This window comes from Bos taurus, chromosome 21 (genome assembly GCF_002263795.3).
Source record: "Bos taurus isolate L1 Dominette 01449 registration number 42190680 breed Hereford chromosome 21, ARS-UCD2.0, whole genome shotgun sequence".
Lineage (NCBI taxonomy): Eukaryota > Metazoa > Chordata > Mammalia > Artiodactyla > Bovidae > Bos > Bos taurus.
Window position 1 is genome coordinate 27,383,056 of NC_037348.1, and position 27,073 is coordinate 27,410,128.

At 42.6% G+C, this 27,073-nt stretch overlaps 2 protein-coding genes across 2 annotated transcripts; one reads left to right on the forward strand and one right to left on the reverse strand.

Moving 5' to 3' along the window:
- Positions 1–5,128: 5,128 nt before the first annotated feature.
- On the reverse strand, positions 5,129–13,167 carry MCEE (methylmalonyl-CoA epimerase). Its single transcript, NM_001045995.2, has 3 exons — positions 13,114–13,167; positions 8,117–8,451; positions 5,129–5,558 (listed from the first exon to the last, which is right to left on the reverse strand). The coding sequence occupies exons 1-3, from the start codon at positions 13,151–13,153 to the stop codon at positions 5,406–5,408; spliced, it is 528 nt and encodes a 175-aa protein (NP_001039460.1). The 5' UTR covers positions 13,154–13,167; the 3' UTR covers positions 5,129–5,405.
- A 725-nt stretch (positions 13,168–13,892) lies between these two features.
- On the forward strand, positions 13,893–26,204 carry MPHOSPH10 (M-phase phosphoprotein 10). Its single transcript, NM_001046317.2, is given in 11 exon segments — positions 13,893–14,013; positions 16,319–17,018; positions 17,842–17,993; positions 18,457–18,628; positions 20,896–21,037; positions 21,826–21,893; positions 22,719–22,856; positions 23,579–23,689; positions 24,189–24,296; positions 25,346–25,576; positions 25,959–26,204. Coding segments are annotated over 11 exon segments (2,061 nt in total). The 5' UTR covers positions 13,893–13,924; the 3' UTR covers positions 26,109–26,204.
- Positions 26,205–27,073: the final 869 nt, after the last annotated feature.

A 27,073-nucleotide genomic window follows, 5' to 3' on the forward strand; every position in this document is an offset into this window, starting at 1 on the left:
TGTACCACAGCTTTCTTATCCATTCATCTGCTGATGGACATCTAGGTTGCTTCCATGTCCTGGCTATTATAAACAGTGCTGCGATATCACCTCCCTCTTGAACCTCCCTCCTACCTCCCTCTGCATCCCACCCCTCTAGGTTGTTAGAAAGACCCTGTTTGAGTTCCCTGAATCACACAGCAATTTCTCATTGGCTGTTTTACATATGGTATTGTAAGTTTCCATGTTATTCTCTTCATACATCTCACCCCTGATATTTTTGCTTCTCTGTTCAAACTGAGCTAAAATGAAATTGACATTCCTATCAACAAGAGTTTTTTAGTTTTGAGATGTCATACCAGGGTAACAGGGACTGGAGAAAATGGAACGTTCCCACGCTACTGGTAGGCAAACCACATCGTTAAAATAAACCTTTGGGTGTTGGTTCGAGTACATGCCAGAATATTGTCTGAAGTGTTAGTTGCTTAGTCGTGTCCAACTCTTTGTGACTCCCATGGACTGTAGCCCTCCAGGTTCATCTGTCCATGGGATTCTCCAAGCAGGAATCTTGGAGTGGGTAGCCATTCCCTTCTCCAGGGGATCTTCCAGACTCAGAGATTAAGCCCAGGTCTCCTGCATTCCAGGCATATTCTTTACTGTTTGAGCCACCAGAGAAGCCCAGAATATTGTGCAGACCCCAATTAAAACTGTCTAAAATTTTCACTGGCAGGGTCACCACCTTTGGGCATAAGGATGTCCTGCAGTCTTCTGACAGTTCCCCACAGCAGCAACCTTAAAGGTTTCACTTCTGAATACTTAATATTCACAAAAATTGCTGGGCTTTAAATGACACTTGATATCAAGAAGTCTCCAGAGCTAAAGAATAAAAGATGCAAAAAAAGGTCAAACTATCAGAAGAAAATACCAAGAGGTAAATACAGTCTCTAAGTTTTTCTTAAGAAAGCACAGGAAAAGGTTCTCAGGTGAATAATTAGACACAGGACAATCAAAATGACAACAATATATGGCCATAGAGAAGTCCAAAAGATCACTCTCAAAAATTTAAGAGACAAAGAATGCGAGAGTCCGGTGAAGAAAAAAGACCCTTAGATAGTGCTGGTGAATGTATATTGGTAATGTTCATTGGAGGACATATGTAGATGTGCATTTTTAACAGCTGAGACAGACAGACCCTATAATCTGGCAGTCCAACTGCTGAGAGTGTATGAGGAGAAAACCAGATTTTAGAAAACTCGTGCACATAAGCACACACTGCAGCAGTTCACAAAACAGCCCAGATATGGAAGTAAGCAAATGTACATGGACAGATGAATGGATAAAGAAAAAGGAATACATACATGCAAAGAAATATGGTTCTGACTTTAAAAAATGAGATAATGCCAACTGCAGGGACACAGATAAATCTAGAGGTAATATCATTAGGTAAAGTCAGTTAGATGGAGAGAGAGAATTATTATATGATATCATGTACTGGGAATAGGTACTCATAGCATGCGTGCATGCTAAGGCACTTCAGTACTATGTGCTTATTGACGTGTGAAATAAGAAACAGTCTTAGGCAATAAACTTATGGTAACCCATGGGGAATGGTGGGAAAAAAGGCATAAATTAGGAGGGAGGAAATAACTCATACCCACAAATACATAAAAAATAAGTGATCAACATGGGCCTACTTGAGAAAGTGTGTTGGACTAAACACACTGTAATAACCTACATGATAAAAAACACAAAAGATGAATAGATACAGAAATAAGTATAACTGAACAAGATTTTGTACATCTATAACATAATCTTGTAAGTCATTTTTAGTCCAATTAAAAATACATATTAGGGGAAACAAAAGTATTAAAGAGACCCAAGTTTGGGTGGCTTCTTCTCACATATTCCACTCTAGTTTACAACTGGGCTCTAAGACTATAACTCCGGCCTTGGATCCCATAGTAACAAAACTTGGGCATGAAGGTGTTCCTCTGCCTTGTGTCCACTTTTCAAAACAGCAACCTAAAACTACTGCTCTAAGTTACTTCATACTCACAAGCAGTGCTGGGATCTAAATGATCAGATCAGATCAGATCAGATCAGTCGCTCAGTCATGTCCGACTCTTTGTGACCCCATGAATTGCAGCACGCCAGGCCTCCCTGTCCATCACCAACTCCTGGAGTTCACTGAGACTCACATCCATCGAGTCAGTGATGCCATCCAGCCATCTCATCCTCTGTCGTCCCCTTCTCCTCCTGCCCCCATTCCCTCCCAGCATCAGAGTCTTTTCCAATGAGTCAACTCTTCACATGAGGTGGCCAAAGTACTGGAGTTTCACCTTTAGCATCATTCCCTCCAAAGGAATCCCAGGGCTGATCTCCTTCAGAATGGACTGGTTGGATCTCCTAGCAGTCCAAGGGATTCTTAAGAGTCTTCTCCAACACCACAGTTCAAAAGCATCAATTCTTCGGCACTCAGCCTTCTTCACAGTCCTACTCTCACATCCATACATGACCACAGAAAAAACCATAGCCTTGACTAGATGAACCTTTGCTGGCAAAGTGATGTCTCTGCTTTTGAATATGCTATCTAGGTTGGTCATAACTTTCCTTCCAAGGAGTAAGCGTCTTTTACATGACCTTAAAAAATTTTCAAGGGAATCCCATCAAAACAAGTTAAAAGTTGGCAGACTTTCAAGAAAAATACTTTCAACTGTAAATTCTCGTCACACTGTTTTAAAAAAAAAACCCAAGTTGCTGAACATCGTGATCTATGAGAGATGTGTGAGTCAAGAGTATAATGAGGGATCACTCTGCACCAATGTGAAAGGCCATTGTGAACATTCTGCAGAGAAGAAACAGTGAAAATGCAGAGACAATGGAACCCATTTATGTTGCTTGTAGCAGGTAAAAGATAAAAATAGTACAGAGATGAAAATGGAACTGCCTTAAAAAAATAAAAATAAAGCTACTATAAGATCCTGCAGAAGCACTCCAAGGAATATTTGAAAAGAAGACAACATTTTGAAACGCACATGCAACCGAGTTTGCACTGGACTACACTTTACAATAGCCAAAAAATGGAAGTAAACATATTGTCAGTGGGGAGATAAATGGATAAAGAAAAAGAGACCCATGTACACAATGGAATATAACTCTGCCAGAAGAAAATTAAATAATGTAATTTTCAGGAACACTGAGTTTGCTCAGACTCATGTCCACTGAGTCGGTGATGCTCTCTAACCATCTCTTCTACAGTTGCCCCTTCTCTTTTCGCCTTTGATATTTCCCAGCATCAGGGTCTTTTCCAATGAGTTGGCTCTTCACATCAGGTGGCCAAAGTAATGGAACTTCAGCTTCAGCAACAGTCCTTCCAGTGAATGTTCAGGTTTGATCTCCTTGCTGTCCAAGGGACTCTCAAGAGTCTTCTCCAGAACCACAATTCAAAAACATCAGTTCTTCAGTGCTCTGCCTTCTTTATTGTCTAGTTCTCACATCTGTACATGACTACTGGAAATACCATAGCCTTAACTATACAGACCTTTGTTGGTAAAGTGATGTCTTTGTTTTTTAACACACTGTCTAGGTTTGTCATCGCTTTCCTGCCAAGAAGCAATAGGCTTCTAATTTCATGGCTGCAGTCACCATCCACAGAGATTTCAGAGCCCAACAAGAGGAAATCTGTCACTGCTTACACCTTTTCCCCTTCTATTTGCCATGAAGTGATGGGACTGGATACCATGGTCTTAGTGTTTTTAATGTTGAGTTTTAAGCCGGCTTTTTCACTGTCCTCCTTTGCCCTCATCAGGAGGGTCTTTAGTTCCTCTTCGCTTCCTGCCATTAGAGTGGTATCATCCACATACCTGAAGTTGTTGAAATTTTTCCTGGCAATCTTGATTTCAGCTTATAACTCATCCAGCCTTGCATTTCTCATGATGTGCTCTGCACATAAGTTAAATAAACAGGGCGACAACAAAAACAGCCTTGCCGTACTCCTTTCTCAGTCCTGAACCAGTCAGTTGTTTCATACAAGGTTCTAACTGTTGGCTCTTGACCCGCATACAGGTTTCTCTGTATGTGGAGACAGGTAAGATAGTCTGGTATTCCCATCTCTTTAAATAAGAGTTTTCCACAGTTTGTTGTGATCCACACAGTCAAAGGCTTTAGCATAGTCAATGAAACATAAGTAGACGTTTTTCTGGAATTCCCTTGCTTTCTCTATGATCCAGCGAATGTTGGCAATTTGATCTCTGGTTCCTCTGCCTTTTCTAAATCTAGCTTGAATATTTGGATGTTCTTCACATAATGCTGAAGCCTAGTTTGGAGGGTTTTGAGCATAACCTTACTAGCATGGGAGATGAGTACAATTGTCTGGTGGTTTTGAACATTCTTTAGTACTGACCTTCTTGGGGACTGGGATGAGGATTAACCTTTCCCAATCCTGTGGCCACTGCCACGTTTTCCAAATTTGCTGACATTTTGAGTGCAGTACTTTAATAGCATGCTTTAGGATTCTAAATAACTGCTGGAATTTCATCCCCTCCACTAAGCTTTATTGGCTAAAAATAAAGTGCTTAGTGCTTCCTAAGGCCCACTTGTCGACTTTACAATCCAGGATGACTGGCTCTGAATTCACAATCTAGGATGACTGGTTCTGAGTGAGAGACTACACCATTGTGGTTATCGGGGGTCATTAAGATCTTTTTTGTACAGTTCTTCAGTGTATTCTTTCTATCTCTTCTTGATCTCTTCTGCTTCTATTAGGTCATTATCACTTCTGTACTTTACTGTGCCCATCTTTGGATGAAATATTCCTTTGATATTTCTAATTTTCTATGTCTACTGACTAAAAAAAAAAATCACCTATCTATGTACCCACTAGATTAGGCACCAAGTTTGCCACAAAACTTCCTGTTTATAATCTAGCACTAGCCCCCAAAATAAAGAGCCTGTGAACATGCACTGCTACAGAAGAACAAAAATTCTGAGGTCAACACTTTATCCTTAAACAGTTTGCTCTAAAAAAATTCTCTAAAACATCCTTAGAAAGCCCTTTGTCCCAGATATATAGCCATGTGGCTGTCAGGTGTTCTCTATGCCTCCATCCTGCCCCTCTTTACACACAGCAGACACACTGTACTCAACCCCATTTCAGAACAGGAATAATTTATTTCTCTGAATATGACTTTAATAATATTCCAGAAGTATTCAGTAGTCAAAGTTTTCTCCAAATCAAGAAAAAAGAATCCAACATAATCAGCAAATATTTTGTGTGTGTATCCATGTATATACACACATGTAATTTAAAAAATCTCTTTCTGTAATTTAGTTCTGACTTCTAAGTGACAGAAGCAGTGAAAGACTCGATGTTGAAGCACCCTGTGATAAGGCTTTTTCAGGGTGATCAGTTTCTTGTGAATTATTCATTAGGCTTGCTCCAATTCCACAAGGACTCCACCACAGTCACTAGGATGGAGAAAGATCACTGGTTTTCCATGTGCTCCTATTTTGGCCTCTTCACTTAAAATACGAATCTTCTTTTCTTTCAAATCCATCACAGCCACATTTATATTATCCACCTTGAGAAAAGGAAATAAACAAGAACACATCTGAGATCATAAAAATACCAAACTATAGTATCGTAAGACATAGAAGAAACTTTGCAAACGTGTGTCTAACTCCTCTGCCTTTGGGCAGAACCATTCTTTAACCATCACAAAAATGAGAGTTTGCTAAATTTTCCTAGGTGAGCAACCATAGTGCTTAAGCATTTTCTCCATTAGTAAACATTTCTCCTTAGGACCTAAATGATGTCTGCTTCACTTCATGGCATGTTCTTGTTGCAGCACTATTGATGATTCTTCACAAGTTATTTTTCCTAAGAGTCTTGGCTTCCTCATTTACAAGAGAGAGATGAGGTCCACCATATATATAGCTAAGAGTTCAAAATGAGATAACAGATGAGAAGCTCTGAGCACAGTTTGTAGAAGGTACTCAACAGATATGAGTGCCTCCCTGATCTCCAAACCGCCCATCTGCCAAACTGTCTGATTATTACTTTTATTTTGGCCATGCAGTATGACATGTGGGATTTTAGTCCCATGACCAGGGATCAAACCTGTGCCCCTTGCACTGGAAGTGTGGATTCTTAACCACTGGACTACCAAGGAAATAACCGGTTATTACTTTTGAGATCAGAACTTCATATACATGAAAATCACTATTAAACTGTCACCAAAATATCTTTCACCATTCTTGAAAAATCCAGACATGTATAATTTTGCAAATCTCTTCTAAGCCATTTCTATTTTCTTCATATTTATTGGTAGTCTAGAAAGGATCAAATGTGTTTCTGAATACTTGATGGAAGAGTGGTTTTTCTCATTTCTGAGGGCTTCTCAGGTGGTGTTAGCATAAAGAACCCACCTGCCAATGCAGGAGACATAAGAGACACAGGTTTGATCCTTGCGTCCAGGAAGATCCCCTGGAGAAGGACATGACAACCTACTCCAGCATTCTTGCCTGGAGAATGTCATGGACAGAGGGTCCTGGAGGACTACAGTCCATAGGGTCACAAAGAGTCAGGTGCAATTGAGCGACTTAACACGTACCTGTCTTAGAAAGTCATCCTCCTAGACTGGGAACCCAGTAAGTAGATAGAAAAGGATAGTAAGAATCCCTACATTCTGAGGCAGTTCTACATCACCCTGGAGTTTAATGATCTAACAGCTTCACAAACAATTAAAAAAAATACAAAGCCCCAGAGAGGATAACATCCATGTAAACAAATATAGACTTAACAAATTTCACATTTATACAGACTTATTTTCAAAGAGCCAAGGATTACATACTGCCTTTTAAAACTGGTTGAACAATGGATGAGGATACCAAATGTTACTAAAAATAAACTATAATTTCTTCAAACAGAGTACATTCTTTCTGAACACAAGCACTCGGTGGAGGATATGCAGTAGGTTCTCTAATATGTTTGCAATGTGAACTGAATAAATACTTGTGTTCACGCTGGAATCCAAACCCCCTCTTTCCTGGACTGAGAATGAAGCCTAACTATTAATTATGTCATTTTTAAAATCAAGAGACCTATCCTACCAAAATAATGTAAATCAAAGCATAATTAATACTGCTGATATTCCAAAAGCAAGTTTTCAGAACATGAACATTTATGGATAAAGCCTCTCTAAAGAGACTGTTCTTGTCTAACATTTTTTTCCCCAGAAATTGTTAGCAGATGCAACTGAGAAGATGTGAGAAATCACAGTCGGTAATTGAATATGTATTGCCTTTGTAATACAGGTCAAGTTATTAAAATTTTAAAGGTAGAAAATAATTATAATACTTAGCATGTATATGGAAATTCTTACTTTATAAAGTCTTGTCACTTGCTTCTTCTAATTGCCTTGTGACAAGGAAAACAGTGTATTCCTACTGCACAGAAGGTGCACATGATCAGTAAATACCATAGCAAGAACGCAAACCTGTTTTGGCCAACTTCAGTGGATGCTGCTGCTGCTGCTAAGTCGCTTCAGTCGTGTCCGACTCTGTGCGACCCCATAGACAGCAGCCCACCAGGCTCCCCCGTCCCTGGGATTCTCCAGGCAAGAACACTAGAGTGGGCTGCCATTTCCTTCTCCAATGCATGAAAGTGAAAAGTGGAAGTGAAGTCGCTCAGTCGTGTCTGACTCTTCGAGACCTCGTGGACTGCAGCCCACCAGGCTCCTCCATCCATGGGATTTTCCAGGCAAGAGTACTGGAGTGGGGTGCCATCGCCTTCTCCAACTTCAGTGGATAGTGACAGTTAAATCCAAACTTCAGTGAGACATATTTTCATTATGATTTGCAGTCTTCTAGAGGGAAAGAGACTATATCTATCGATCCATCTTTGAAGAGGACAAATATTACTATGATTTTTTCCAGTAGTCATGTACAGACATGAGAGTTGGACCATAAAGAAGGCTGAATGCTGAAGAATTGATGCATTCGAACCTGGATGCTAGAAAAGACTCTTGAGAGTCCCATGGACTGCAAGGAGATCAAACCAAATTGAAGAAATTTAAAAAACATAAAAGACATTTTAAAAGAGAAATTTACAACACCAAGGATTAAAGTAACTAAATACCTCAATGCAGACATGGTGCATCCCTCCAGCCTTGTTTTTCTTTAGGAATCCTGCAATTGGACTGTCACTTCCCAGTGGGTGCAGCAGCTCCATCTTGGTGTTTCCCAGGTTGACAAAAACGACGGACACTCCATGCTCTGGAAGAGGGACCGGCTCACCCACCTCAGCCCCCAGAACATTTTTGTAAAATGCTCTGGCCTTTTCCAAGTCTGGCACTGCGACTGCAACATGGTTGAGTCGACCCAGGTTCCATACAGGGCCAGCCCCTGGGTGTGAGGACAGTGACGCGGAAGTTCTTACTGTTGAAACTGGAGTCCGAAGTCTGGGGAAAAGCCCTGAAAAATTGAACTGCCATTGACATCCCTCTTTTGAGAATTGATGTTTTTCTAAAATTAATTTTTAAAAATACATGTAAAAATTATTTACTCATTCTTTTTAATTAGGGAAATTAAATCAGAGGAGATAAATGAAAAACGTACATCAGAATTATTCATCTTGCTCTGAAATAACTGTCTGGAATTAAAAGGCTAATTCTGAACTTTTTATTCACTGTTGCTTTGTTTTTGGCTGCACCATGTGGCTTTTGGGATCTTAGTTCCCTAACTGGGGACTGAACTCACAGTCTTGGCAGTGAAAGCACAGAGTCCTAACCACTGGGACACCAGGGAATTCCCTTCTGTGCTTTTTAGATTCAGGACAAAGGGTGACATTTTTCATAATAATTTATATTTACCAATAACACTTAAAGGAAAGCTGCATATCACAAACATTCATTTGTTACTCTCTGTATTTCATAAAGCATAAGTTTGAATGTAACAGTGAAATGACATGCATTTAACGATGAGAGCAAGGAATTTTCTTCTCTACCTACAACCAATTTTTTTGTCTTATATTCTGGAGTAAGTTAATGAAAGTCATAACTATAAGTACCTTTTAATGTGTACTTTATTTGGATGATTATCAACTAAAGAAAATATCTCATTAGGGGAAAAAACAGGCAAAGATCAAGAGGGTACTTAAATCTATGAGAACTTTCTCTGAGTCAGTTTAATTGTTCTTTTTATAATTTTGAAAGACTAGAAGCAGAAATGCCTCTAAATGTGAAGAAAATTTGCATCTGGAAATAGAAGCAGCCTGCAATGTGTTCTTCCCCAAACACTGGACTTAAAGAGCTGGACTCCCCACAAGAATGAAAATCACATGTAAGTATGAGGTCTAAATATAATCTTGCAAAACTATACCACTTAATAAACAAGTATGAAATAGCAAATTGAAGAACATGCATTTTATTTTTATTTATTAGGCTGCACCAGGTCTTAGTTATAGCATGCGGGACCTTTCATAGTTGCAGCATGTGAGATCTAGTTCCCAGACCAGGGTTCAAACCTGAGCTCTTTGCATTGGAAGCTTGGAGTCTTAGCCACTGGACCACCAGGGAAATCCCAAGAACACATAACTTAAACAAAGAGTTGTTAGTTTTTAATGAAAAACACTTTAAATAGTACCTAGTATCACAGAGCTTCGGCTAACCTAAAATTATTAATAATTTCCCTTTACTAAAATTTTTGATTAACAGGGAAATTAAAGTGGCACCATTTGATTTGATTGAGGACTGTATGGTCTTTCTTGTCGGGAAGGCAGTCTCCTCAGCCTCAAGGGGAGGGGCCTGGGCCTGGAATGCTTCACCAAGTGACACAGAGCCCACAGCCTGAGTCACTCTTATCACCTTGTGCGGCCTCTCCCTCACTCAGGATCAATGACTACTCCTTTGTTTCTGCTTAAAGTGTGACAGTCACACCTGTCCTCCGCAGGGAGGGGACAAGGTTCCTTGTACTGTGGCACTGTGGCAAAGGGGAGTGTGTACAGGCAAAGTGTTCTGCCCTAGCCACAGGGAGATAGACCTGCTGGCCATGGGGGACAGACATCCACTACTGACGTCATCTTGCTCTGTGTCTTCTCCACACACTGTCCCAACTGGTGCTCGTGTTCTCCTTGGAGACTCCAGTTCTTTGGACTCAGTGTATCACCATGAAATTCAATTGTGCTCCAAGCCAGTACACACATAAATATACCATTTAAAGCAAATTTCATAAAAAGAATACCTAATCCTTACTAGATGGGATGTGTTCTAATCTTTTCTCTTTTATTTTAGTTTAAAAAAAAATACTGGTCCTACCTGCTAAATATCTGCCTTGCTAGTGTCTTGTAAAAATTAGGTATTTGATGTAAATATACTACTAGCGCAAGACATATATAACTGGCAAACAATAAATTTGGCCATTCTTATTGTTAATGACACACAGTGACTGCTGGTTCAGTGGCAAGCAGGGTTCTGTGGAGACCAAGGAGCCATATGAAGGGCACAGTGAATTTTAAAAATGCTAACAACCAAGAAAATCATTGGTCAGAGTGCAGAAATGGCCCAGTCTCTACGCCTTCTCCACACCGCTGGGATCTTTCACCCGGACAGATCCCATGGTTTAACACCTCGCTGATTTGACCTTTCTCCCAATAAAGACCTACAGGTTATCTTAACATTAGAGTTATGCAACAATACTACCACACAATCTTGCCTAAGCAAATGGTGATCACAAATTCTGAAACAGGAGTGCACCGTGAGGTGGTCCAGATCTGCCTATTAGTTTTGATGGCCATAAATTAGAGAGAATAGTCATAGTTCAAGAGAGTACTTTAATAATCTTCCCACTTAGAGGGGGAGAAAAAAAAAAAAAAACTGGTCTGATTTTCTTCCAGGTCACCCTGAGTGGCAAAGCTGGGTCTCAAGTCCAGGTCTGTCTGACAACAAAGTTGATATTGTTCAACCATGATGTTTAATTTTCCCATTCTACTAACATTATGTACCATTTTTTTTAGCTGAGCTGTGTGGCATGTGGGATGCTAGTTCCCCAACTAGGAATCAAACTCATGACCCGTGCATTGGGAGCATGAAGACTTAACCACTGGACTACCAGGGAAGTCCTTCTTTACCATTCTTTGATTCTCAGTTTCTAATATTGTTAGGGTAAATCCTATGAATAATATCTATTTTCTAAGAAATAGCTTTCTAAGAGATGAGATGACTGTTTTGTAAGTATTTTTTCATGTATATATCACCTCTTTAAACTGATCCAGGGGAGAAGGCAATGGCAACCCACTCCGGTATTCTTGCCTGGAGAATCCCACGGACAGAGGAGCCTGGCGGGCCCCATGGGGTCGCAAAGAGTCAGACACAATTTAGCAACAAGCATGCACACACATCCTTTAGGCCCAACGTGTGCAGTTTGGCTCATCTCATTAAAGATGCTTGATGTCATCATTGGTTAATTTCCTTTTATTTTCCCATAGACTTTTTCATAGATGCTATTTTTCAAAATCTGTATGGCTTTTTTTTTTCCTGCTTGTTTTGTTCTGCTATGAATTGCTTTGCTTTAGTGAACTTGTGCTAGTATACTTAGCTCACAGACGTTCAAGCCATTGTGAATTTTCCTCATCTCCATAAATAGTTCATCTGTGCTTCTCCCTAATGACGTTTTATTTTTACCCCCATAAGCAACTAAGGTAGAAAAATAAAATGTTTACCATGGAAAAAAAAAAAATAAACTGATCCAGGGCTGAAACAGTTACAACTATTACGGTGCACTTTGTATAGGGCTCATCTCTTAGATTTGGTGACTTGCAATGATAGATGTGTAAGACATTTTCTGACTGTAAGAAAGACTATGTTGTTGTTGTTTAGACGCTAAGTAAGTCGTGTCCGACTCTTTGCAACCCCATAGACTGCAGCCCGCCAGGCTCCTCTGTCCACAGAATTCTCCAGGCAAGAATACTGGAGCGGGTTGCCCTTTTCTTCTCCAGGGGATCTTCCGAACCCAGGGATGGAATCTGCGTCTCCTGCTTGGCAGGCAGATTCTTCACCACTGAGCCACCTGGGAGCCAAAAACAGTGATCAATAAAGTACTTGTTCAGTTAGAGACGGGGCTTTAAAGGACTTCAACTGTAAGTTTCAAGACAGCATTTTCTACGAGAGAAACCTAACATTATTTAGGGTTCATGCCCTTGAACACTTTTTGAAGGTGCTCAGCTTAAGTATTTGTCACGTATGTTCAGGAGTAACTCTGAGATATCACCACTTGGTAACTCGTTCCCATCAGGGAATTTCAGATTAAGAGAAATAGCTACCCCTGATGAAGGATGAAGAAAAAAAAAAAGAGGAGAAAGTAGATGAACTGGGATGTCAGAGAACTTGAGAGGTTTTGTTTCTTTTTTAATGGTGGTATAGAGAACTCAAGAAACCTTCCACATTCGTCTGCTGCTTTCTTCCCTGGCTTTAAACAAGATCGCGAATATCTTAGGGTACGTGGGAAGAAGGCACACACCTTCCATATTCTTTACACAACTGACCTTCCAGAGTGGACCGGGAGTTCAGCCTGCGTTTTCAGTGCTTCTTCTGGTTCCTCCCCCGTCTCTCACTGTCCCTCTGCCATTTACCACATTTTCGTCTGGCTCGGCCTGGCTGTCCCTTAGCCGGACGACCCCGCCTCCGGGACCACACAGAGAATTGCTGACCGTCAAACGCAAAGTTTGAAAGAAAGTGAAAGTGAAGTCGCTCAGTCGTGTCCGACTCTTTGCGACCCCGTGCACTGTAGCCCACCAGGCTCCTCTGTCCATGGGATTCTCCAGGCAAGGATACTGTAGTGGGTTGCCATTTCCTTCTCCAGGGGATCTTCCTGACCCAGGGATTGAACCCAGGTCTCCCGCATTGCAGGCGGACACTTTAACCTCTGAGCCACCAGGGAAGCAAACACAGAAGGAAATCCCCAGGCTAACCCGACGCGTCCCTGGGAAGCTCTAAAGGCGCTGACAGCAGCCAAGGAACGTGCCTCGGGGGCAGACCGCAGCAGACCCAGGTGTGCTGACCACACGCGGCCTTTTCACGCCCCGGCCTCCCTTCCCGCGAGCCCCCCCTCCTCGGACAGCCCCGATCCCGGAGTATTCACCTGCGGCGCTCGCGGCCGCCACCTTCAGCACTCGTGCCATCTTGGGAAGCATCTGCTAATTCCAGACTTGCAGTTCCGTGGGAGGGGCGACTGTGCGGCAGGGGGCTGGACACTCGTGTTAGGGGCGGTGCGAGAGGCCGAAAGGGCGGAGCAAACGAGGCTAGGGGCGGGGTGAGAGCCCGGAAGGGCGGGACAACCTGGCTAGGGGCGGGGCGGGAGACTGAAAGGGCGGAGTAGACGAGACTAAGAGCCGAACAAAAGCTCCGAGGGGCGGGGCAAAAGAAGCTCTGGTCTGGCGAGTGTGCGGCGTGTGTGTGTGTGCGGCGTGTGTGTGTGCGGCGTGTGTGTGTGCGTGTGTGTGTGTGCGTGTGTGTGTGTGTGTGTGTGTGTGCGGCGTGTGTGTGTGCGTGTGTGTGTGTGTGTGCGCGCGCGCGCGCGCGCGCGCAGGGGAGCAGGCCCTCTGTTTTACAGCACAGCGTACTGAAGTCACCGAGTGTTTCTAAAGCAGAAACTTAAAAGGAGGACGCGACACCTCCTGTGGGCCCCTCAGGAATACAAAACAAAAAGTTTGGAGAAATTTCATCGAGCTGACCAAAGGCGACTTTCGGTTTCCAGCCCCGCCCCCCTACGCAATCCGGTTAAAGTTCTCGGGCCGTCATTGGCTGAGGCTGGAGGTGGGTCCGGAACCTGTGTGCCGCGGAACCTTCGTTTCCTGGCTTCAGCCGCGCGGAGGCGAATCTTTGCGGCCTGGTTTCCGGGCGGTGGCTCACTTCCTTTGCATGCGGCGCTGTGTACCGAGCGGCAGTTAGCCATGGCCCGGCCAGCCTGGCGTCGGCGGACCCTGGAGCGGTGCCTGAGGGAGGTCGGTAAAGCCACCGACAGCCCAGAGTGCTTCCTCACGTAAGTGCCCAGATTCCGGGCTCTGGTGCGGCGCAGGACTCCCGTGGGCGCGGGCTGCGGGCTCCCGGCAAGCTCCAGATTAGGAGAAGGGGAGAGCTCTTTTCCTTACGATTCAGGTAGTTTGCGCTCCCCTGGCCTGTCACACTTCTTTAGATAGTTAAGAGCTATGTTCTGTGGGTCTCCCACAGAACCACAGTTCTGTGCTGCTGAACTCAAACTAACCTGGGTTATTACAGTCTCGAGGTCTTCATGCTCTCACCCTTCACACAGACACACCGGGTGGCGTGCTCTTTCTTCCATCTGTTCCCAGAGCACCCAGTGCTTACTTACTCAACATCAGACTTTATTGAAAGTACTAACTTGCTTATCTATCCAACCCCCGACTGAGCCTGTTGAAAATTAGAATTGTCTTTAATCTCTCTTCCCAGCACGAGCTCTTGGTGTTTTTGTTCGAAGACTATATAGAGATCTTGTATTTCAAGCCCGACCTTTCCCTTGAACTCCAGGCTCACAGCCAACTAAAGCCGTACATTGAGCATCTTAGATTCAGTCTGTCCAAAATGAACTGTTGCTCTGTTTGCTTCCTATCCTCTGCCTTCCCTGAGATCCTTTCCCCATCCTCTCCACCTGCCTTCCCTATCACATTGTATCTTTACAGGTTTTCAGACGCAAACCAAGCCGCTTCCTCAGTGTTTTCCTTTTTCTCAATTCTACATCCAGTTCATTAGTAAATCCTGTCAGTTACATCTCCAAACAGTATTCCGAATTTGACTATTTCTCACCATTTCTGCAGCTCTGATCCTAGCACAGTTGTGCATCCTTTGTCTGCGTCAGCCTCCTGATCACCTTCATTTCATTCCTTCTTCTTGGCAGGCCATCTTTCCAAGCATAAGTCAGGTCATTTTGCTTCTCTGCTTTAAAATCTTTACTTTTTTTTTAAGATTTTAAAATATTTGTACTGTTTCATTTATTTACTTTTAATATTTACTTGTTTATTTGGCTGCACCAGGTCTTAGTTGCAGCACTCGGGATCTTTAGTTGCTACATGTGAATTCTTAGTTGCAGCATGTGGGATCAGTTCTCTGACCAGGGATCAAACCCAGGCCCTGTATATTGGAAATGTGGAGTCTTAACAAATGGACCACCAGGGAAGTACCCAAAACCTTCACTTATGAAAATGACAGCCTCTTATCTCTGAGGCCTGCATGATCTGGCTCCCACCCAGCTCTCTAACCTTCCCTTCTGCCTCCTTCACCACACTCAAGCCAAGCTGGCCTTTCTGCTCCTCAGATTCACCAGCTTCATTTCTGTCTTAGGAAATTTGTTCTTGCTGTTTCTTCTACCTGAAATATGTGTCTCCAGATTTTTTGTCAGACTGTCATCTTACAGATAGGTATCAGCTCAGATGTCACAGCTATTCTGTGACCACTCTTGCCACAGCAGGTGGACTGACTGAATGGAGTGGCCTGTGATATAGCAGAGTTGAGCATTTAAGGCTAAGATACACTCCATGCATGCTCAGTCGTATCTGACTCTTTTATGACTCTATGGACTGTAACCCGCCAGTTACATGGGAGTCCATGGGACTCCAGGCAAGAGTACTGGAGTGGGTTGCCATTTCCTCATCCAGAAGATTCACTCTTTATCTCTAGGCAAAGAGGTCTGTAATGGGTTCCCTGCCTGAAATCTAACAGATTCAGAGATACTGGGTTGTCACCTTTTATATACTAATGCAATTCTTGGGCAAGACAGTACGCTCTTGGGGGCCAGAATCTATATTTAAAATGAAGATTTCATCCTGCCATGTGCCGCAGCCTGGAAGGACCTAGAGAATATTATGCCTGTTGCAGTCAGTCATAAAAAGACAAATGCTGTATGTTATCATTTACATGTGGAATTTTTAAAGAAATATAGATGACTGTATATAGCAGAACAGAAACAGACTCACAAATATACAGAACCAAAAAGTGGTTGCTGGGGGCGGGGGGGCAGGGCGGAAGATGAAATAGGAGTGTGGGATTAAGAGATACCAACTACCATGTGTAAACTAGATGAGCAACAAGGATATATTGTATGGCAATGGAACGATGTTGGCCATTAGCTTCTAATAACTTAATGGAGTATAATTAATAAAAATACTGAATCACTGAAACTAATATAATATTGTAAAGCAGTACTTCAACTTTTTAAAAATTTGATTTTGCACAAGAGTTGGCCTTTTTTTTTCGTTTCATTTCTGAGTGCTGTGAACTTGTTAACTATAATTATAAATCTCATTTAACGCCTTCTCCCTGCCTCTTAACAGCATTCAAGATGAACTGGCATCAAAGTTTACTTCTTTAACAAAAGTACTTTATGACTTTAATAAAGTACTAGAGAATGACAGGAAACATGGGAGTCCTTTAAAAAAATTGATGATAAATAATTTCGATGATGAGCAGATTTGGCAACAGTTGGAACTGCAAAATGAACCAATTTTACAGCACTTCCAGAGTGCAGTTAGTGAAACCATTGAAGATGAAGACATCAGTCTTCTCCCAGAGAGTGAAGAGCAGGAGTGTGAAGAGGATGTGATGGAGCTGGAGGCTGCTGGCCAGGAGGACCTGGAACAAGATTTAGAGGAGGAAGAGGTGGAGGAAGCAGAGGAGGTGGAAGTGTCAGACCTGAGTGCTGATGATCCTGAAGCAGATGAGAGAGCCAAAAACTCAAGCAAATTGGATCTGAGGAAAAGCCCAGATTTCAGCGATGAGGACTCTGATCTTGATTTTGATATCAGCAAACTAGAACGTCAGAGCAAGGTGCAAAGCAGAGTGCCTAGGAAACCAACAGAAAAGTCCATAGTAGATGATAAATTCTTCAAGCTCTCTGAGATGGAGACCTTTTTGGAAAACATGGAAAAAGAAGAGGAACAAAGAGATGACCAAGAGGAAGATGATATTGATTTTTTTGAAGATGTGGATTCCGATGAAGATGAAGGAGGACTGTTTGGAGGCCAGGATCTTAAGGTAAAATTTGCGGAGAGGACAGAGTGTTCTTTCTGCCTCATCACATGAGATGGGTTTCTGTTTCTCCAGAAGAGGGTTGCTGCTAAGTCACTTCAGTCATGTCTGACTCTGTGCAACCCCATAGACAGCAGCCCAGCAGGCTCCCCTGTCCCTGGGATTCTCCAGGCAAGAACACTGGAGTGGGTTGCCATTTCCTTCTCCAGTGCATGAAAGTGAAAAGTGAAAGTGAAGTCCCTCAGTTGTGTCCGACCCCATGGACTGCAGCCCACCAGGCTCCTCCATCCATGGGATTTTCCAGGCAAGAGTACTGGAGTGGGGTGCCATTGCCTTCTCCAGAAGAGGGTTAAATACTTCAAAATTCACCAGGGGATCAGTGAAATATTTAGATCAGTTTTTTAAAAAAAAGAAAGGGACTGGAGAAATTAAACCAAAGCCATCATTTCCTTATCATGAAACACTCCTTTGTAGCTTCAGAACCACAGTCACACATGTTACGAAGATTCAGAATTTTCCCTCAAACATGGATGTTCACCAAGCACTAAGAATAAGAATGAAAGAAGATATTTGTATACTTTATATAGTCAGGGATGTTTTGGAAATACTTGTAGTTAGAAGATTTGGAGAGAAGAATGTGGTGCTCTGTCCTACCAGTTATAAATGAATCTGTGCTTCTGTTCAGTTTGCTGTGGTCCAATAGTTTTAGGGTTTTGTAGTAGTGTTATTAGTTGCCGACTTCCCCTACACAGTATGCATACACATTTATGTGTGATTTAATGTATTTTTCTATCCTTGATTTAAGGTTTTAAAAGTATTTTTGTTTTAGTCAGGTAAAAGTTCCAGAAACCTGAAATACAAAGATTTCTTTGATCCAGTTGAAAGTGATGAAGACGTAGCAAGTGTCCAGGATGATGGGAATGAACTGGCTTCAAATGAAGAGGAAGAGATTGCTGAAGGAGAAGAAAGCATTTCTGAGACGTGAGTATTTTGAGTCCTTTACACTGTAAGCTGGAGCTGCCGATTCATCTGTGTACTACTAGTCATCAGATGTGATTGTCCTAAGAAGTGGGATTCTCTAAAGTCAGACAGTCTCAGAATAGCCAGAGGAAGTCACCAAATTTGAAGGGACGTCAGAAACGACCTAGTGTAAATCAGTGTGACTGGCAGTAGCAGGCAGACCTTCCTTACCAGGAGCTCTGATATGTTTTCTGTGCCAATAAAAATACCCTGTTGTTACTTAGGTGAGATAAGTCTGTATCATAGATTGATGAATAATTTGTTTTCTATATATTGGACACTTTGTTCTATTTTACCTAAATACTGGAAGTTCTGAATATTTAATTGCATTGTCTACAAAAAAGTTTATCTGCTAAGCTTGTTTCTTTTTGATTTTCTAATGAAAACTGGTATGTTTCCTTTCATAAATGTTTTGGTCTCATAGGGATGAAGATGATGACCTTGAAGAAAGTGGAGACAGTAAACAACATAAAGAAACCTTGAAAAGAGTGACCTTTGCTCTGCCCAATGATGAGGACACTGAAGATACAAATATCTTAAATGTACAGAAAGACTCTGATGAAGTCAAATCCTCTTTTGAAAAAAGACAAGAAAAGGTAATAATTAGAAAATTTAAGGGATTTTTAAATTATGTTTAACAGTGACTGTCAAACTCAGACTACTAACGCATGTGCCCTGGTTTTGTGTGTGTGTGTGTATGGCAGGAGGCCTTTTTTTTTTTTTTTTTTTTTTTGATGGTACACCTAATTATCCTTTAAAAAAAAAAATCTTGTTGCTCTCTGTGGCAGTGCATAGAAATAACCGTGTGGGAAGCAGGCAATTTACAAAATTCAGTGCTGCATTTCCCAACCTGTGGCTTTCAGTATGGAGTCCATGTGTAAAACTTGTTTCTCTGTCCTTGCTGTCTTTATATCTGAGACAGGTTTTTTCCTAACTGGCTGTCCTATGAGCCTCTCCTGGTAATCGCTTCAACTGCTTATATCTGTGAGGTGCCGTTGGAGAAGGCAATGGCAACTCACTCCAGTACTCTTCCCTAGAAAATCCCATGGATGGAAGAGCCTGGTAGGCTGCAGTCCATTAGGTCGCACAGAGTCAGACACGACTGACGTGACTTATCAGCAGCAGCAGCAGTGAGGTGCCATGCAGCCGGAATTCTAATTAATACATTCAAACACATTTTCCAAAGTTGATAAAAATTATTTCCTTATGACATGCTGTCAGACAAACAAAATGTTGTTTGAAAATAATAGATATAGCCTGGCTCCAGACATTGGGCTTTATCTTAAAATGTCTTAAAATTATATCACACAACTTGAAATGAGAATAAGTAAATAACCAAAGATACCAAGGATATCAAGAGCATTATTTTAAAAAGAAAATCTGAGTTAAATGTATTATTATCGCATTGTTCCCTGAAGAGAAAGTCTTTAAGGAAAAAAAAGTGAAAGAAAATAAGAAACTTGTCCTTGGGTTAGTGACCTTCCCTCCCTACATTGCAAGTGGGTTTAGTTTACTGGGGAATTGTATCAGGCCTTCAGGAAGTGTATAATTTAGTACTGTTTGATCAGTTCCCACATCAGTTCCCACATATGAAGAGTAAAGCTTCCAAATTGTCTTCTTGTGAAGACACGAATGATTACACGAATACCCCAACCTGACAGGTAACATTGAAACATGCATAGTCTCACTTGTGAATAGTGATGTGGAAATGCAAAATAGTGCAGTGAAAGAGTAACGCTACCACAGCTGTGTAGGCCTCATCCTCTTGATTCAGGATTAGGAAATCAAGTTAGGTTAAGGAGAAAAATCACATAGTCACCTCCATATACATTTAGTAAAATTCAATATTCATTCCTAATTTTTTTTTCATTTCTAGCGAAATATAAGCGTATCTAGCCAAAATCTGCCATCCTGCTTAATGGTAGAATTCTAGAAACATCCCTTTAAAATCAAGAATAAGACTTATTTCCATTACCACTATTACTATTTCCACTGTTACTTAAGATTCTTATAGAAGTGTTTCTCAGCCAGGGCAACTATGAAAGAAAACACTAATAAGAGATGAGAAAACTGAAATGAAAGCTTTCATATTTGGAGAGAGAACTAGAAAAACCAAACAGGTGAACTGGAAAGCTATTAGGAAAAATAATTTGGTAAGGTTGCTGAAAATACTGTCATCTTATACACCATGAAGTCATTATAGATGCCACCTCTTTAGACATTAGAGATAATTTGGATTGTGGGTGTGGATCAAGGGGGTAGTATATATGTGCTCAGTCGTGTGTGACTCTTTTGCCATCCCATGGACTGCAGCCCGCCAGGCTCCTCTGTTCATGGCATTTCCCAGGCAAGAATGGTGGAGTGGGTTACCATTTCCTTCTCCAGGGGAATCTTCTCAACTCAGGGACTGACAGGTGGATTCTTTACCACTGAGCCACCTGGGAAGCCTGGAGTCAAGCGTTAGGCTCCATCAGATACTGATGCCCTAATAAAAAATTACTTAGTCTTGGAATGCTTAATAATTAAGTTGATAGTGGTTTGTGAATAAATAAAATAGGTCAGTTTCACTAGAACAGAGCCCAGAAATACACCCAAATGCTTCTGGGAGAAGTGAGTAAATAGTAAACATAACATTTCAAACGAGTGCGGGAAAGAGGTCATTTACAGCTCCTTATCCTACCTCCAGATAGGAGTAGAAGTCACAACTGCCATCCTTAAAAACATGCAAAGACAAAGCGGGATTTTATTCAGGAACAATGCATTTCTTGCTCTCCCCCTAGTAAAAGTATTAGTTGCTTTTACTCACCTGTATGTCTTAATTCTATTTCCAAACGTGTGGTAACTCTTTCTGTCTCTTGCTCAGATGAATGAAAAAATTGCATCTTTGGAAAAAGAGTTGTTGGAGAAGAAACCTTGGCAGCTTCAAGGAGAAGTGACAGCGCAGAAGCGGCCCGAGAACAGCCTCCTGGAAGAGACCCTGCACTTCGACCACGCCGTGCGCATGGGTGCGTGTGCCCACTGGGCTTCCACGGGTGTTCACGTACCCTTTTCGGTGGTTTTCATAGATTAGGAGTAATATTTCTTCCCCCCAAACTTTTTATTTTAAAAACTTGCAAACATACAGAAAAGTTGAAAACTAGTATGGTGGACAAATGTGTGCCATTCTCCTGGGTCTGCCGATTGTTAACCTTTGGCCGTGTTTGCTTTCTCCCCCTGTTCATGTGTGGCTGTGTGTGTGTGTGCTTTTTTCCCCCCGAGTCATTTGAAAGTAAGTACCCAGGATCATGACACTTTGGTCCCGAGTACTTTTACTATTTTCTGAGAACTAGAACATTCTCCTGTACAGCCACAACGCCACTGATCCATCCAAGAATTACTACTGTACTGGTAATGCCGAATGTGTCACCCATAATTAGAGTCCTGCTGCTGATCTGTTTACAGTGCCTGCTGTTACTGTCCAGTGATTAAATTGTCACTCCAGCCAAAATCTTTGACCATCTCATTGAATTCTTTCTTGTACCCATTATGTCAGAATGAATTTTCATTGTATTTAGTGCAAAAAGGAGTGCATCCCCAGGTGCACAGGTTAAAAGTGTTAGCACTTATCACTGTGTGTACTTTGTAGCTTTGTGGTTCTCAAATTGCAGGGAGCAATTGCAGAAAGGTTAGCTAACACACACATTAGTGTCCCTTTCCCCCATTTCTGATACGGGAGGTGTGGGGTGGCCCAAGAATTCACAAAACTATGGGTTCATTTCTATCTACCTAACAGTACACGTTCTGTATCCTTTAGCACCTGTGATCACAGAGGAAACCACTCTCCAACTAGAGGATATCATTAAGCAGAGGATAAAAGATCAGGTCAGTAAGAATGAAATTTAACTTAAAAGTTCACTGACATTTTTAGAAATAGAATATTTTGGGAGTAGGAATAGCACTCTCTTTTCCTAGAATATTTGTTCCTATCAAGTTTTTGTTTAAAAGCCCTAAGTCTACCTCAAAGGTATCCTTGACCTTTGTTGTATGAGATACTGTCCTTGCTAGCACCCCAGAAAGAAGGGTGTCCTTCCTGAGGAGAACAAAGTAGCCAGAGCCCCTGCCATCCCCCGCAACCTCCCATCCTTGCTAACCTTTCGTGTGGTGTGGGATGAAGCTCTGGAGGGTGACTGGGGTCGGGCTTGACATGCTCACACCCAGGACCCTTGGTCCAGGCACCGTGTCTAGTGTGACATATGAAGGGTCTAGGTTTCAAGTGTGTAAAACCTACCAAAGAGTTTTTGTTTAAAAACTGATCTTATTTTGTAAACTTAGAGTAAAATTTGGGCATGAGGCATGTATAGCAAGAGATGACTTTGTAAGATGTGTATGCTTAAAATAGGAAGGGTTTGAGGGATGGGTATGATACACAGAGGATCTTTTCCTTTGAAATGAAGCAAACTCTTGTCTTGACTGTTGGACAAACCACCATGGGGAGCTGTGGAATTCAAATTGGTAACCAGCATTTAAAACAAAAAAGGACACTTGAGTGATGCACTCTCTGCTTTGAGAAAACGCCTTTCTTTTGGCTGCAGTTTGCTTACTCTGTAATGATAATCGGGATTCCAGAGGAAGAGGCCTAAGGGACCCTAGAAAGAAGTTACAGATTTTGTCAGTCAATTTATGTTCCATGTGCCTTTCCTGTTTCAGGCTTGGGATGATGTCGTACGCAAAGAAAAGCCTAAAGAGGATGCATTTGAGTATAAAAAGCGTTTAACACTGGACCACGAAAAGAGTAAATTGAGCCTTGCTGAAATTTACGAACAGGAGTACATCAAACTCAACCAGGTGAGGAGGCCACTATGGCAAAGCCATTGCCATTCAGGGAGGAGATGTAGAGAACGAGTTCTGTGGGTTCTACCTACTGCTCGAGAGGTGTGAGAGACAGAAGTCCTGAGCTGGGGTGACATTGTGTAGTGTGAGGCAGCGTGGCTGTAAGAGCAGAAGGGCTGTAGTGCTCCCATGGAGTATCACTGGCTAGGGGTGGTTTGCAGTCACTCTTGGTCCCCTGGTACTCTCACAGCTAATTATTAACTTTCCAGCAATTATTACAGCTGAATAATACTCTGTTGTATGTGTGCCACAATTTATGGATCCAGTTTCAACAGTTGATGAGTATTTGGGCTGTTTCTGCCTCTCGTGAATAGTGTGTCCGTGGACATACATGTATATGTACTTAAATAAGTGTATGAGTACCTCCTTTAATTCTTTTGGGCATATACATAAACGTGGGGCTGCCAGGTCCTATGGTGATGCTCTGTTTAACTTTTGGAGGCACAGCCAGACATCTTCCTACTGTGATTGCACCATTTTACATTCCCACCAACAATGCCTAACTATTAAGGGCACAAAATTGTAAGTTCTAAATGTTAGCAGTTCGGTTGCAACAGTGACCTTACCTTGAGAAGTGTCTTTGGAGCTGAAGCCTGACGATGAGAAACTGGTGATGCCTTGAGTGTTCTGTCCTGTGTCGCCGCTTTAGTCTGATGATGTTGAACTGATTTCCTCAGCAAAAAACAGCAGAGGAAGAAAATCCAGAGCATGTAGAAATCCAGAAGATGATGGACTCCCTCTTCTTAAAGTTGGATGCGCTCTCAAACTTCCACTTCATCCCCAAGCCAGTAAGTGTGTGACATCTCAGGGAGTAGGTGACAGATGAGAGACGGGCTGTTTGTTTGGGTTCAGATGCACACCTGCAGGGTTTCCCATGAACCACAGGTTGGGCCTCCCATGGGGAAGACTCGTGTCTGGTCCCAGGACGGATTTGGACCCCCCCAGCTGGTCCAGTCTGACTTCCATCTCCTTGGCGGTCCCTACCAGACCCTCAGTCTTAGCCACAGGCTCTCTTCCTCTCCCACCCTTCTCCCTGTCTGGTCTCTGGTTGTGTTTTCACTGTGTGATGGACTTGGGGGTGTGGGTGGTGTCTGTACCTGGCATTCATCAGTGCCTGCTACCTGTCGGGTTAGATCCTTCATGTCCACTAGCTCAACCAACAGACCTCACATCTCACATTTTAAATAATCTCCGTGAAGTATGTTATACTTCTTTAGGTTCACGATTTAAGTGTTTTACATGAGGACCACTTCTGACTTCCTATCAAACATGTTGTCTCTTTTCTAGCCTGTTCCAGAAATTAAAGTGGTATCAAATCTGCCTGCTGTCACCATGGAGGAGGTTGCCCCCGTGAGTGTCAGTGACGCAGCCCTCCTGGCCCCAGAGGAGGTCAAGGTAAGAAGCCAGTGTCGAAGTGTCTGTTTATAAATTGGTCGTTTATAGTCAGATCTCCATTTAAATAGTTTTCTTTGAGCTTGTAGTGTTTATTCTGACATATCTCAGCAGTTCCCACCTATAATCAAATTAGTAATATTATAGAATATTCAAATACGAGTTTTCTATAATCATGTATTATTATGAGATGTAGGTTTGAGAAATATTGTAAATGCTGATTACAAATATCTAGCATCAGTATCTTGTTATAATTCAGGTTGAATATTAGAATTTGAGGTTGTTAGATGTTAGCTAAGATGTTAGACTTGAAACAAACTGCATGTATTTAGCAGTGCTTTGATATTAGCATTTCTCCCTTTTGTTGTATCCATGTGAGGCTTATCAGTCCTGGAACCATGGTCTAGAACAGAGTGTGTGGGTCTAGGAAGAGCTAGACATACCCACCACACACAGGACACCCCTGCCTTGTGTACTTGGGAGCCCTCGCCTGGCGCGGGGGTGATGGTTTCTGCCAGGTGGACTGATTTCTGGCAGGGCCTCATCTCCCCAGCAGCCTGGCAGCAGAGCCCTCCATTTTTGTGCTTACTTGCTTTGCTCCACCCACACCCACCCTTCAGAGCCTCTGCCTCCTACCCTAGGCTGGGCTGGAGTAGAGGAGAAAAGGGAGGAAGTGGACCTTCACCAGCTAGATTTCCTGCCCTCAACGGCTCAGAGCTGGGCAGCCGTAGGCAGGTCCCTGGAACCCAGGATGGGGTCTGCCTGCTTCTCCAAGAGGGGAAGGCTGACACTCATGCTCTCCAGGCCACCTTTGTGAAGGAGTATGCAGAGCACACGTCGCGGGTCTTACAGTGCTTCCCGGGTCTTACAGTGCTTCCCGGGTCTTATAGTGCTTCCCAGGTCTTACATCGCTGAGTGGTCAGAGCCCCTCAGCCTGGGTCGGGTCAGGCTGCTTCTCACACGTGGGCCACAGTTCATGCAGTTGCTTCTCTTACAGTTTCCGAAGTCATTAGATTAGATTAATGAGTGTGTTGTTGGTGGTTTTTCAATAGGAGAAAAATAAAGCTGGAGATATAAAAACAGCTGCTGAGAAAACAGCTACAGACAAGAAACGAGAAAGGAGGAAAAAGAAATATCAAAAGCATTTGAAAATAAAGGAGAAAGAAAAGCGGAGAAGACTTCTTGAAAAGAATAACCCAGACCAGGCAGGGAGATACACCAAAGCAGTAGCCTCTGAGAAGCTGAAACAGCTGACCAAGACAGGAAAAGCCTCTCTGCTCAAGGTGAGGACGGGGAGGAGAGGTGTCAGGGGGCTTGAATACAGGGCCAGTGGCACACTTTAGGTGACCTGGGCATCTAGTGACCAAGCTCACCCACAGAGGGAAAGGGATGGGAGGGGAGGGAAGAGGCCTCTGTGGGCACTGGCTGTGTTACAGCCCAAACCTTGGATTTCAAGTGCAGGGGCTCATGGTCACCTGACGTTGTGAGACCACTGTAGTCGTATAAAATGTGTATAATACTTCTGCTCTAATTGGCGCAGGCTCTCATAATTCTGTCTAGTTCTTTTCCACATTTACACTGTGATGCCCTGTTGTAGTCATTTGTTTTTGTTCATCTTTAAGCATAATACCTTACAGCATGACCTTATGTTATTTCTAATTGCAGGATGAAGGTAAAGACAAAGCCTTAAAATCATCTCAGGCATTCTTTTCTAAATTACAAGATCAAGTGAAAATGCAAATCAGCAATGCAAAGAAAACCGAGAAGAAAAAGAAGAAAAACCAGGATATATCGGTTCATAAATTAAAGCTGTAATATGTTTTGCATATAATGTAAATACTATTTACATGTGTAAGCTTATATTCTGTCATGGTTCAGTTTTGTAATAAAATTTTTGAGAACTTTTCTTCACACAGACTACAGATGTTTGAGAATAGCAAGCCTTCCTCTGGGTGTGTGGGGGGACCTCTCTGCCCAGCACCGTGTCACAGCCAGCTACCCACAGCAGAGGTCCTCACGTGTCTTGAGGGGGCCTTGGTTTTCTCCCACTGCCCTGCCATCCTTCCACAGGACAGTGGGGTTTCCATGAATGTATCTTACATCCTTCTCCTTGGGAAGTGATCTCATGTTGCGTGAGCAGAGGCTTGTGAAGGCTGGGGAGTCCCATCCCCATTCAGGTGGGAGGAGGCCAGTGATGTGGCTAGGAGAGAAGTGAGTGTGTTGGGAGGGCAGACCGGTGGCCACTGGAGCCTTCCATGACCACCATGCTGCTCCCTGTCTTGACCTCCTATCCAAGGAAGACTGTCTTTCATCTGTTAGGGCCTCACATTACCCTTTTGGAAGTAGAGAATGAGAACAAAGCTGACGCTGACGCAGCAATGAGCAGTGTAGGAGGGTTCCTTTTTCTCCATACCCTCTCCAGCATTTATTTAGTAACAACACTCTTAACCCTCAGTTCTGCCTCTCCTCTCTGCTCTTCATGACTAAACCTCTTGGAAGAGCCATCTAGAGTTTTTGCTGTAGAGGAAAAACTTTACCCTCGTAGGTTTAATCCCTGAGGGCTGTGAATTAAACTGTCAATAGAAGACAGATTAACAGGAGAAAGTATTCATGTATTGTAGTTTTACAAAAGAAGCAGCTGGGTAAATGGTTAGAGATTTATACACCTAACTTGTCAGGGAAAAGAAAAGCAGGTAGGTGTCTAGAAGAACAAATGGGAGATAAGTTTGTGATAATGTTTGCAAATTCAGCTGCCAGGGGTCTTCCCATCTTCATAGCCA